This window comes from Hylobates moloch, unplaced genomic scaffold, assembly GCF_009828535.3.
Source record: "Hylobates moloch isolate HMO894 unplaced genomic scaffold, HMol_V3 SCAFFOLD_7, whole genome shotgun sequence".
NCBI lineage: Eukaryota > Metazoa > Chordata > Mammalia > Primates > Hylobatidae > Hylobates > Hylobates moloch.
This window is the reverse complement of record NW_026652282.1, coordinates 26,574,407-26,587,586: the sequence shown is the minus strand read 5'-3', so window position 1 is coordinate 26,587,586 and position 13,180 is coordinate 26,574,407. Positions and strand designations below refer to the sequence as shown.

At 36.4% G+C, this 13,180-nt stretch overlaps 1 protein-coding gene across 1 annotated transcript in view; it reads right to left on the bottom strand.

Annotated features, from left to right (window-relative positions):
• The window catches only part of IL1RAPL1 (interleukin 1 receptor accessory protein like 1), a 638,631-nt gene that overhangs the window by 27,341 nt on the left and 598,110 nt on the right, over positions 1-13,180 (bottom strand). The window contains exon 7 of the mRNA XM_032756165.2: positions 11,501-11,646. Within this exon, the coding sequence (XP_032612056.1) occupies positions 11,501-11,646 (146 nt within the window). The remainder of the gene's footprint in view (positions 1-11,500; positions 11,647-13,180) is intronic.

The window sequence follows — 13,180 nt, the reverse complement described above, 5'->3', positions numbered from 1 at the left end:
GAATGTTTATGAACACTTCTGAATTCATGAACATGCTGAAGAAAATAGTGGTAAATTTGCCTTTCTTTCTCATTTTGTAAAGAGATGCTTTCAGGACGCTATTAACCTTTTAAAAAAATCCCCACCCCCCCCATTAACAATCTATGAAAAAATGAGCATGTTTTGGGAACTACCAATAGGAGACCCTACCATTACTTGCCTCATCCAAAGGGAGCAGTAAATGGTTCCTTAAACCATGACAAACTTGAGAAGAAGTCTGTGACTCACATAGTTTAGTGGCCTCTGTACTGGTATACATGAAGGGCTTGTCCTCAATAATGAATTATCTTTTACCAAAATAGCATAACATAGCTCTGCTTCACAAAGAATAGGGCGTTATGTTATCATCCCACTGTATGTATTGATTTTCAGCATATGAAAATTATCAGTGGCTTGAGAAAATAATGTAGAAGTAAGGTGTCCCCTAAAATGTTTTTTTATAAAATAGACAAAGTGGGAGCAAGAGTACATATTCAAGCAAATAGATTTCAATATACTTCAAAAATGTGTAAATAACTTGATTTTATAGCAGAGAGTAATGATAGGTTTCCTATAAGCATTTTCAAAAATATTCAGTAGCTATACCAAAATAGATTTATTTTCTCACTTTTCTTCTGACTCTATAAAACATGCTTTTAGTAAAGAATTTGAAAAATGCATAAGAATGATAAGAAATTAAAGATCACATGGAATCATGCCACCTTGAGGTAACCACTGTTAATACTTCACTAAATTATTTAATGCATCTCTTTCTAATGTATTAGGTTTTCATGTAGCCTTAACATAGGTAATTGATCTATAGCTTTAAATACTAATACTACAAAATAGCTTATATTTTGCCTTTTATTCTGGACAGTTTGGAATGGAATTTGTCCAGTGTGGTTTGCAAGCTATGTTCTGTTAAGAGTTCTCTTGGTAACCACTTTAGCCTAATTATTTATTTATTTGCCTATCTGTTTACGCAACTATCATTTAAAGATGCCTGGTTCAGCAATACAAGTCTAACAGGAATTTTTTAAACACCACTGTGGAGCTTTTCTGTTCATAAATAATAATCAGTTTTGGCAACAGTTTATGAACATTCACATAAAACGTGGGGTCAATCATCTGATTTTAGAGGAGGTAAAAATTTCAAATTTCATTTTGAATAATTGCATTGTTTTTCAGATGAAGAAACTAAACTAGTATGTGAACAGGCCACAGAAGAAAATGTATTTTAATACTGCCAACTTTTATGTGACTGCTGAATTGCCAGTGGTAGCAGTCTACTGAAGAAGCCTAACTAAATAGAATTTTATTGTGGTATCTTTATTTCTTTAAGTTGCTTTCAACATTAAGGTATTTAAATGTTATAGACATATTTGTTTGGGGAGAATTAAAAATGTACCCAAGCAATTGTGAGTCATTACCTTGAAATTGTGGGGTGGTATAAATAAATTTTTAAGTCAAATTCATTTTATATCACATACAGAGTAGAATTATAATTCTAAACTGATTTAAGTCAGGTAATTTATATTTAATACTTTCAGGCTTTGAAAATGGCCTCTTCCACTTTAGTTTGCATGAATTTGGCAACCATTGTAAGTCGGTACTTTGAACTGCAGTTGCATGTCATAAGGAATTGGAATTTCTACTTTGCAGTTACAGAAACTTGCCATCTAAAGATCTGAGTCAACTTTTCAAACACTTAAGGCATAAGAAAATCCCTAGGAAGAGCAACCACCATTATCTCACTTTCAAAATTGGCAAAATGAGGCACAACGTGTAAAAACTCAGAGAATCTGTAAAATCTGACAAATGGTCTAAAGTATATTATTAGTCACCCAGTATCATATATGCTCTTTCAAGATTCCCACAGTGGGGCTAGGGGCAATTAGTTTACAAATGATAAAACTGAAGAACAATGACACAAAGAGATTGGCTCTAGGTCACACAAAGCTAAAGAGTCAAAAGCAAAATACTCTCAAGTAACTGTCCATTTTTTTTTATCACAGTTCAGAATTTCTCACTTTTTAGTCAATTCTCATTCATATCAAATTTCACTTAATGGTAACAATTTTGAGGTGGTTTTAAAAATGACCTTTGTGTGCTTTCCTAAATGTACTACTGGATTTTCTTTTTGAATTAAAAATAAATTCTATTTTTATAGCATTTAAATATCCACTTTTAATTTATCCAAATTGGCCTCCCAATTTATTATTTTTCATAGAACACATGCTAAAAATAGAACATGTGCCCTAAAATTAGATACAAAAAGATAATATGTTTCCCACAGATGGCAAATGTGATTCTCAACACTAAAATCTATACAAGTTACTATGGTAATTTATTGGAAATCAACACATTTTTTCTCCTACTATATGACCCGAGATAGTAGTTAGCATTTTTTTATGCGTCATGTCTAATTTCTCACTTTACTGACCTGGTTGTCAAAGTTCAACATACAGGAACTGCTTATTAAAAGTTATACCTTGCATTTTATGACCAGTTGTGCCATTTCTCTACCAAATGCAGGAATTTGCAGCCATAAAAATGCACAACTATCTCCCTCTTCCCAAAAATGCTGTTTTAATGCTCCAGGATGGTGGTAGATATCCTTCTGACAGCAGTGAGTCCACTAGTAAGGATGCCTAACCCAGTGCTTTGCCCATAGCTGGCACTCAGTACATATTTGTTGAATTAGAATGATTTGTCGCTTTTTCAAACAACAGCATTATATGAATTATCTCTTTTAAGCAGCCTGCAGTGAAGTGAGATTTGGAGTGGGATATGAAGCATTGTCAATCAACAGGTTGTTTTGACCCAGACATAATGAAAATATGAAGGTGGTTCTGAGAAGGAGGAGTGAGTGGTTGGTTGTTGGTAGGTGCTGGCTAGGAATATACTATCTTGTTTGGAATCTCTGATCACACAAGTGGAATTTTGCTGTGTGCTAGATAATTTCTGTGGGCTTCCTGCAAATGTTTTAAACTTAATTATTTTCTCTCCACTGCCTGTTTATCATTTTCCAATACATCGATATGAGTTCCAGTGGATTCCTTCTGCCCTCACTTGAGTAGACTGCTGCCACTGGCAGCTCAGTGGTCACATAAAAATTGGCAGTATTCAAATACATTGTGTACTGTTGACTATACACACACTAGTTTAGTTGCTTCAGCTGTAAAAATACTTGTGTTTTATAGCCTCTGTTAGATGCTAGACAGATGCCTTTTAAAATGAATTAAACTTTTGAACTCGGAGAGATGGTTTTAACCAGTCTGTGTTGCTGTGGTCTTTCCTTCTTTCCTCTCCTTCCTTCTTTCCTCTCCCTTCCTTCCTTCCTTCCTTCCCTCCCTCCTTTCCTTCCTCCTGTTTTTGAGGCATATCATTGACCAATAATATGTGGCAGTTCAATTTCCATACCATCTCCATCCTTTCTTACCACACTTAATTGAGAGCTGAATACAAGTAAGTGTTCAAAACAGAAAATCAGCAGTATTTCGTGTTCAACATACATCGTGTTCCTCCTTATGTTATTTGCATAGGCCGAGATTCAACCTATTTGCATAGGCTAAAACATATGTGTATATCCATATATCTGTTGTTGAGACATTCCTAAGTGTATTTCCTTTTTAAAAAATGAGATACATAGGAAATGGGTCCAACAGTGAGGGCCCTTTTCATTTAAGAGGTTAATTATTTGAATACTTGAAGAAAATGCCCTCTCAGACATCTCTCTGAGTAGCAAATATGTTATATAGCACAATTCATTGAATAGGTGAAGCAAGTAACCTCATTAAGAGTAGAGTGTGAGGGCAATGAACCACTGTTCAAATAGGTTCAAAGGTGTTGATCGTGTAAAAAGAATGAGGCAATTAATTAAAAATAGTCCCACTGACTGGCTCTACTCAGCTTTCGTTCCTTTCTCACGGAAACAGTGAGCTCAAGACAACTAGTTTCTCTTTACCTATTAGAGGCTACCAAGCTAATTAAAAACATCTATTGTCCAGGCAAGGGCTTTGGTATGCCAGCTGTGGTCCACAGACCAATAGTGGCAGCACCAATAAGGAACTCGATTGAAATTCTAATCTTGAGTCCTACCCCAGGCTAATGAATTGCTTTTTAACAAAGTTCCCAGGTGATTTGTGCATACTGTAAAGTTTGTGAAGCACTGGTCTAGGGGCTTTTAGCTGACTCTCTAAGCATGGAAATACAAGAAACCTAACTTTCATCAATTCCTATGGTGTAAGAACAGCCATTCTGTTGACCTTCTGGTCCCATTTGGTATAATCTTGGTAGGTTTTCAAGATTAAAATACCTGTCCTTCTATTTTGAATTTCCCTACATTGAGCAGCTTAAGTGCTGAAATCATTTCCAGGAAGAGACTGAGTTTTTTATATCCATACTGTAGAGCAGTGGTTGTCACCAGGAGCAATTTTGACCCCTGGGGACATCTGGCAATGTCTGGAGACATTTTTGATTTTCATAACTGAGGAAAGTTGTATTGACATGTAGTGGGCAGAGGCTAGCAGTACTGCTAAATGGTCTACAATGCACAGGACAGCCGCCACAACAACAAAGAATTATCAAACCCAAAATGTCAGTAGTGACAAGATTGAGAAATCCTGCTATAGACAAAGTTTAGATCACTCAGAATACATTTAATCAGCCCATTCATCACATTTACTAAGTGGGTTTGGTACTTTGAAGCATATAAGAGAGAAATACAAGTTAAAGATCTGTATCAAGAATTGAACATTTAGTTAAGAAAATAAGTGTAAAACTCAATAAAGCAAAAAAGGACTTCCAGTGACTATAACCATGGATAATTAAATATTTAAGAGCTTTGGCCCACATGAATGATCAACAGGAATGATTAAAGACTAAAGAGTTTATTATTCTTGGCCCTCGACAGTGGTTGTCCAGGATCACCCTCTTGTCATTTATTAATTGAGAAAAAAGTTAATCATCAGCAGACAATGGTCCTTTTCTTTTCTAACAATGATGCTACTTGGTTATTCTCATTCACAGAGAAGAAAATTGTGTGACCAAAATGGCTAAGAGGCCAAACAATGTTACATGACATACCTCCATATTAAAACTGATTAGCAAAAACTAGGATCAAAAGGCCTTCAACAGAATTGCTTGAACCCAGGAGGCGGAGGTTGCAGTGAGCTGAGATCACACCACTGCACTCCAGCCTGTGCAATAGAGTGAGACTCCGTCTCAAAAAACAAACCAAAAAAAATGAAGCCTTCAAAACATTTCACAGTTGAGGCAAAAAAATAACTTGGGATTAATCGCATTTAAATAATATATTCTAAGTCTAAGGAAATAGCTCAAGTGGTTAATAGTCATGTCTGCAACTTTGGTGGCAATCAATAGCCTTATTGGAATATCCATATCAAGAAGCACACAGGGAGTTGGGCACAGTGGCTCATGCCTGTAATCCCACCACTTTGGGAGACTGAGACAGGAGGATCGCTTAAGCCCAGGAGTTCAAGACCAGCCTGGGAAACATAGGGAGACCCTGTCTCTACAATTTTTTTTTTTTTTTTTTAATAGCCAGGTGTAGTGGCATGCACCTGTAGTCCTAGCCACAAGGGAGGCTGAGGCCAGAGGACTGCTTGAACCCAGGAATTCGAGGTTGCAGTGAGCCATGATTACACCACTGCACTCTAGCCTGGGCGACAGAGTGAGGCCTTGTCTGTAAAAATGAACATAAATAATAAAAGAAGTACAGAGGTACAAAATCATTAGCATTGGATAACTTGTGCTATTAGACGTCTTACACAAATGAGCAGAGAAGCCCCTCCCCGCCAAAAAAAAAAAAAGTTACAGGACAGAAGAAAATTTTGACTATAAAATGTCAAATCTTATCCAAGGAGAGAATTTGTTAAACTTGTTGGTTTTTATTTGGAGATGCTGCAGCAAAATTACTAAAATTCCTTAATATTTTGGCACTGCATAAGCTAAGACTCAGTGAAAGTATCCATTTCATCGACATCAGCTCAGCTTTTATTTATTTACTTATTTATTTATTTTATTTTTTTGAGACGGAGTCTCGCTCTGTCACCCAGGCTGGAGTGCAGTGGCGCGATCTCAGCTCACTGCAAGCTCCGCCTCCCGGGTTCACGCCATTCTCCTGCCTCGGTCTCCCGAGTAGCTGGGACTACAGGCGCCGCCATCACGCCCGGCTAATTTTTTGTATTTTTAGTAGAGATGGGGTTTCACCATGTTAGCCAGGATAGTCTCGATCTCCTGACCTCGTGATCCGCCCGCTTCGGCCTCCCAAAGTGCTGGGATTACAGGCATGAGCCACCGCGCCCGGCCCATCAGCTCAGCTTTTAATGGGTCATTGTCTTTCTAGGGAAATGCTGCCATAAAGAGAGGTAGGAGATTTTGATTTCTGAACGAGGTTTGGCTTTAACATATTCTGAAATCAATGGTCAAAGACGTCAAATGGCCAGCCCCAAAAGAAGTTTGCACCGTTCTTTGACCTTACTGTATCTCTCAGTAAATAAATTCACTAGGCAAATACTAACAAGGATGGGGCACATATTACAAGGATGATTCATTACAAGAAGGGTTAAAGGAGTCCACTGGGTTTAAATTCATCTGGCTTTAAAACAATGCATGCTAAATGATGTGCACTTAATTACATTACTAAAGATATTTTTAGGTCTGGGGAGTTTATTGAGCAGGTCTAATTTCTATCGATCACATTCTTTGAAGGGATAAAGAGAGTGCACCCAAGAAGTAAAATGGGTTAGATGGGAAATAAAGAAAACCTAGATGTTTATCATTATTAACTAGTGCTGAGTCTCTCAGATAGATACTTTGCCAGTTCCCAAACTAATTTTTGATTAATGAATTGCCATATTTTTGTAATCCATATAAGGAAACATAACCCTTCAGAGCAAGATGGCTAATGAACATCCCCAGTGTGACAGTTTCAAAGTGAAACATTCACTAGGAAGCACAATCATACATTAGGAATGTTTAATATCACTGTAATTTAAAAAGTAGTGGATGGCATTCCAAATTATATTGGTCCTTATTTCCTGTTCATTTAATTTTAATTTTCCTGCCTGTAACTTTGGCCAGCACAAATGCCAGGCACATAGTAGGTTCTTAGTCATCATTAAATGCATGAATAAATAAACAAAATTATCCTTTAGGACAGTACATTCAAACCAAAGTAAATCTATTATAAAGTCAAATTCAGAATTGACAGAACAAAACTTCTGGAGCTAAAGCTGATGATTTTAATGAAAGATGAATTAGAATTCAGGGAATTTTTAATGGAACACGCAGTTGCTGCATCCTTCATTACCCGGAGTATCACATAGTTAGAGCAAGGAAATCTTGTAACAGCTTGTCAACATTTTTTGGGTGCTAAGTATGTGTCAGACACTGTGATAAGTATTTGTACATATGAGTTCATTGAATCCTCACAGCTGCTCTATGTGAGAGGTCTTATTATTATTCCCATTTTATAGAAGAAAAATTTGAGGCTCAAAGTGATTAAGTAATTTGCCCCAGATAGCACAGCTAGTAAGAACAGAGTTGGGTTTTGAACACAGCCAGCCTTACTCCTAAGTCCATGCTCTTAACCATTAAGATAATAAACATGTCTACACTGTGAGGTCATTCAAAATGAGAGTATAGACAGAAGGCACAGAGAGTGAAGAAGGAATCTGAGACAGCCTGATGGGTACAAGAGTGTCTAGGCCTGAGGTCAGAGCACAATACTGCTAGGTATCTACCTGGAGTATTGTTTGTGTCAGAGAAATGGAAAATGTAAAAAATGGAGAGAATAGGACAGATCAGAGCTTTGGAGGAAAACTGAAGGTCAGTGTTCAGTGTGTGTTGGACAGGCAGTAGCAAGTGTATCTGGGTAAAAGATTCAGAGACTCAGATGTGGAATTCAATCAAGTATGGGCAATAACAAGAACAAGAAATAACTCAATATCTAATTTGTCAGCGCTTTGCTTGATTATTTTTGAAGCCAGGATCTAATGCTCAAGCTTGCCAGGCCAGGGTCTGGCAAAGAGGATTGAATAGAAGCTTCTGGCAGGAGTGAAGAGTAAGGAGCAGGGCAGTCATAAACCAATATGGCCCATGGGCCTTGCCCTTTCATTCTCTTTCTCTTGCTGCATATTCTAGTGCTCTATAGTAAGTGAAATATATCCATATTGCATGTCTGATGAGATTCTGATGAACCTAATACCTTTTCTAGCTGCAGGAATTGGCAACTTTGGATATTCTTGAGCAAGATTTTTCTATGGTCAAATTTCTTGGTAGATTTTCTGCAGGCTTTCATGGAATTATGATTTTTTATGCAGATAAAAGGTTGACCCAGAACATAGCCTAGCTCAAATGTAGCTGAATTATTTATTATAGTATCCCCTTGGCATTAAGGAAGACACATTTGATACAAGGAAGCAATGTTTCAAAGAATCCATACCACCCATTGGAGGGCTCTGAAATCATTTTATTATGTCAATGATACTGAACAAAAGGTAACAGTGAAGGAAAAATTGCTTAGATAATTTTGGCAAAGGAATGTCCTGGAAGGTTTACCTGTCAGAAGCAATGACAGCTTGTGGTATACAAGATCAGTATTTAACAAATGTTTGAACATGTCTCTCTAGGGAGGTTTTAAAAGGGAAGACTGTGAAGGCTTATAAGTTAAGGAATTTATGAGTAAATGGCAGAAAAATACAATTAATAGTGAAAGCTTCCAGTTCCTTATCTAAGCCTTAGTATTCTGAGTAATATAGCAACCCACCTGATAATTACATCATTGCTAGCATGACAGACATTTGACTTTTTAGAGACTGAATGATCAAAGACCCAAACCTATAATTTCATATATGCTATGTGCTGTTCTCCTGAACCTTGCAGGGCTGGTAAAGTTCAGGTCATGTCATATGTGGACGAAAGTCCTTTTTATCCCCCCAAGATGGGTGGGATAGATCATTCTACATAATCATGAGTCCCTCAAGAGCAGGAAATTGCATCCATTGGTGTCTTTGTGAATTGATGACTCGTTTGCTGCAGCTCCCTTAAAAGGAAGGCATACATTCACTTTAAGAGGGACTTTTGGAGTACATGTCTTGGAAGGACCTTTTTTGGCTTGTTAATGCTTTTATTTCTTAAGAATAAAATGCTGTTGGTATAAACGCATATTTGAAAAACATACTAAAAGACTTAAGTATTGAAGAATACTCTAACATTGACCACATTTTTTTCATGTTTAGGAAATCAAATATTACTGGAAAAAATTTCAAATAATTTTCTTCATTCTTCATTTATTTTTCTAGAAATGGAAGGTTTCATAGCTTTGGGCAACTTATCCTTAAGCTACATATGCTAAAAATAGCCTGGAGGTTTTTTGACCCCTTCTTGGCTGTGTGCCTCTCTGTAAAAACAGAGCTTTAATAGCTTTATCCTTAGATATAATTCATTTTCCTCACCTTCTCCTTTGATTCCTACTTAACTGTCACCCCTCCCTTGCCCCCCCAAAAAATATGTTGTTCCAAGTCAACACATTTTTATGTGCCCTATATCTTCTCTCCCCTAACTCCATTTTTGAGGAATAATTCAAACTCTTTAATTAAAGCACATTCAAGAGAGTGACCAGAATGGTGAAAGTATTTCGCTAATACAAATGAAGAATGAATAAAAGAAGCTAAAGAGGCTGAATCTAGTGAAGTAAAGGTTCAGAGACTCTTGGTGACTGTCATCAAACATTTGAAGGGCTGTCTTGGGGAAGAGTGATTAAAAGTACAGAACTAGGGCCAATGGACAGACAGACAGTGAAACTGAAATGCTTTCTAACAGATTTTTCCAAAGATAAAATGGACTTCCTTGAGAGGGAATGTGATCCAGTATAAGCTGATAGATCACTTCAGAAGATGTTATGGCAGGATAAGAAGTTCAATTACACAACACTTAAGTTGCTTTTAACTATGAGAAGCTACTTCTGTCCTTGTATATGTATGATATTTCTACTAAAATCCCTTCCTTGATTGGCTATATACTAAACTATAGAAAGATACAATCATATTGTTAGCTGCTGCATACCTTTCTCCTTGACTCACATCCCTAAAAAGTAGACTATTTTAGTATCATAGTCACCTTGACAACAGAGGTGTCTATTTTAATAGCATTCAGTAATATTATTCAAAGGGAATCTATTGCCCAATAAAGTAGGGGGAACAGCCTTCAATGTTCTCTTTCTTTTCAAATCTCAAAGAGTCTAGGATTAAACACGGGCTTTGAAATTAAAATCATTGTAAATTTGCTGAGTAAGAGAACATCAAGTGTGCTTGTTCCAAAGAGTAGAAAGTTTTAACTTAGCATAATGTAGAAAAATAGATCTTTCTCTTGTAATATACATAAACAATTTTACTAACAGGAATGGCTCACATTTTACAGTTGTCACTTATTTCAAACAATTCAATATACATTTAAATACATTTAACCCTATGCAAAAGGTGATGGGGTGCTGTAGAGGCAGGGTTAGCACAACAGACATTGCACTTAACCACAGCTTATCTTACTTAAAAATGCATTATTATTCATCACTGGAGACTATTGTACAAATGAAAGTTATCCAAGGCAGAAACAACATGTCAAAAAATACTGCAGTGGGGAATTCACCAGATAGTTCTTACACTAAAGGAGCAAACTTCCAATAAGAAATACAATCTTTGACTTAAAACCATTTAGTTTCTTTTTTTTTTCTTCTCTTTTCTTTCTTTTCTTTTTTTTTTTTTGAGACAGGGTCTCACTCTGTCAGCCAGGCTGGAGTGCAATGGCGCGATCTCGGCTAACCTCAATCTCCCACCTCCCAGGCTCAAGTGATTCTCCTGCCTCAGCCTCCCAAATAGCTGGGATTACAGACTTGCACCACTACCGCCAGCTAATTTTTGTATTTTTAGTAGAGACAGAGTTTCACAATGTTGGCCAGGCTGGTCTTGAACTCTTGACCTCAAGTGATCCACCTGCCTTGGCCTCCCACAGTGCTGGGATTACAGGTGTGAGCCACTGCACCCGGCCCCTAATGTCTATTTCTAATAATAATAAATAGCATTTAATGACTTTCCTTATATAGGCTCTGTCAAGCCCTTCACATTTTTTGTCTTATTTTATTCTTACAACATACCGAAGAGTTGATACTATTATTTTCCCCATTCTATTTATCAGAAAACTAAAGCTTGGGGAAGTTAAATGTTTTGCCCAAAGTTATACAGTTGGTATTAAAGAAGAGCAAGGAATCCAAATTTGATTTTAGAGACTGAGTTACCCATCTACTGTGCTGTTTGCCCTGGTGGCTCTAATGCAAATATGATTATTTTATTTAGGAGAACTTTGTGGAGAAAAACAAAATTGAATTTGTTTCTTGGTTCCCAATGATTTTTCTCCCATCATACATTCAGTTGACCACTCAAGCTTAGAAGGTTACACTCACCTCGTTTATGAAGGAGAACACTGGCGTGTCGACGTCCATTTCCGTTTTCAACATAACAGGAGTAATTTCCCAAGTCACCTTCTTCCACAGAGTCCACAATTAATGAGATGGAAACTTCCTGTTCCCCGAGATGCTCCTTAAGAATTCTAAAATATAAAGCAACAAAACAAAACAAAAATCCACACAAACAGACACATACACAAACAAGAAAGAAATGTAGATGAATCCAAATCTGATGTAAAAATACCTACAAAATCTGTGCTTCAAATTTGGCTATGAATTGATGCTATGTTAATTAAATTATGCCCTTTTCTTCTTCACTTCTAATGAGGAAGCTTGTCTTTGTAGATGCTAATGAAGTTGCAGTTAATTATCTCCCTTAGCAGGACAATCACACTGTCATAATAAAGAGGTGAGAAAGACCTTGAAGAAAGTTTACAAATTGCTTTCCCTTTAAGAAGAAATATTATGTAAGTTGAGATAAAAATTCTAATGTCTCAGGCTGAAGGCCTAATTACATGTCAGGTTAATTTTTTAAAAAAGAAAAATTCTGAGCTATTTTGACATTTCAGTTGAAATGTTCAGTCTGACTTTTGTTAATGATACTAACAAATTGCCTGTGTTTGAAGAAATGTGAAATTATAAACCTGTAGACTAAAAGTTCTGGTAAAGTATTTAACTCTGACATTTAAAATTAATGGTAAATGCTCACTAACCTCGTTGTCATCTCTGTTCAACATTTTTAAATGCAGAATTAAACTACCTTTCTAGAAACTTCCCTGAACACACACAAAGCCAGAGGGGGTAAAAGTTAGGAGGTTAATTGTCCTTCATTTATTTTAGCATTTCATAGACCATGGGTAAAAGATAAGAGTGAAGTTTTAAATACGAAAAACAGCAGAGAAATGTTTTAGTACATATTAGACAATTGTCCATCTAGCCTTCTGGAATCCCACTGGGGCATTCTAGAGTAGAATATTCTTACGTATTTGTTGCCAGAAAGAAGGTCCCGATAGAAATAACCTTATGTGACAGTTTCATATGTTATTTTTCTATTGAAAATCATTTTCTCTTTTACCTTTGATAAAGTTTTAAAAGTCTTGACATTTAGAATGGGTGACCATGATTAAAATGTTTGTATATACCCAGGAGATGCAATCTTTAGATGGGAGTATGTTTAGAAGTAACCATCATTTTGATGTGATTGTAACTTACTTATTATTATTAACGTTCTTGCATATTTACATTATGATTAAAAATAATTATAGTCAGCATTGAATGAATTATAATTGATACTTAAATGAATAAATAAGTAAACACATTTAACAAAAAAGGGGCTTAGGCATTACGCCTTCAAATATTTTCATGTTATCATTCCCACTATACAAATATTTCAACCTTAAAGTCAGACTAAGAAAGGTGAGAAAAACATTTTGTGTATCCTTATCACTACAATCAGCAGCTTATATTCCACTTGGTGGCTCAAATATGTAAAAATACATAACAGGAAATGAAGAGATTGTGTTTGCTTGAGTCCTTGTACCTTGTTAATGTTTCCTGTGAATTTTTTTTTGAGACAGAGTTTCACTCTTGTCGCCCAGGCTGGAGTGCAATGGTGCGATCTCGGCTCACTGCAACCTCCACCTCCCAGGTTCAGGTGATTCTCCTGCCTCAACCTCC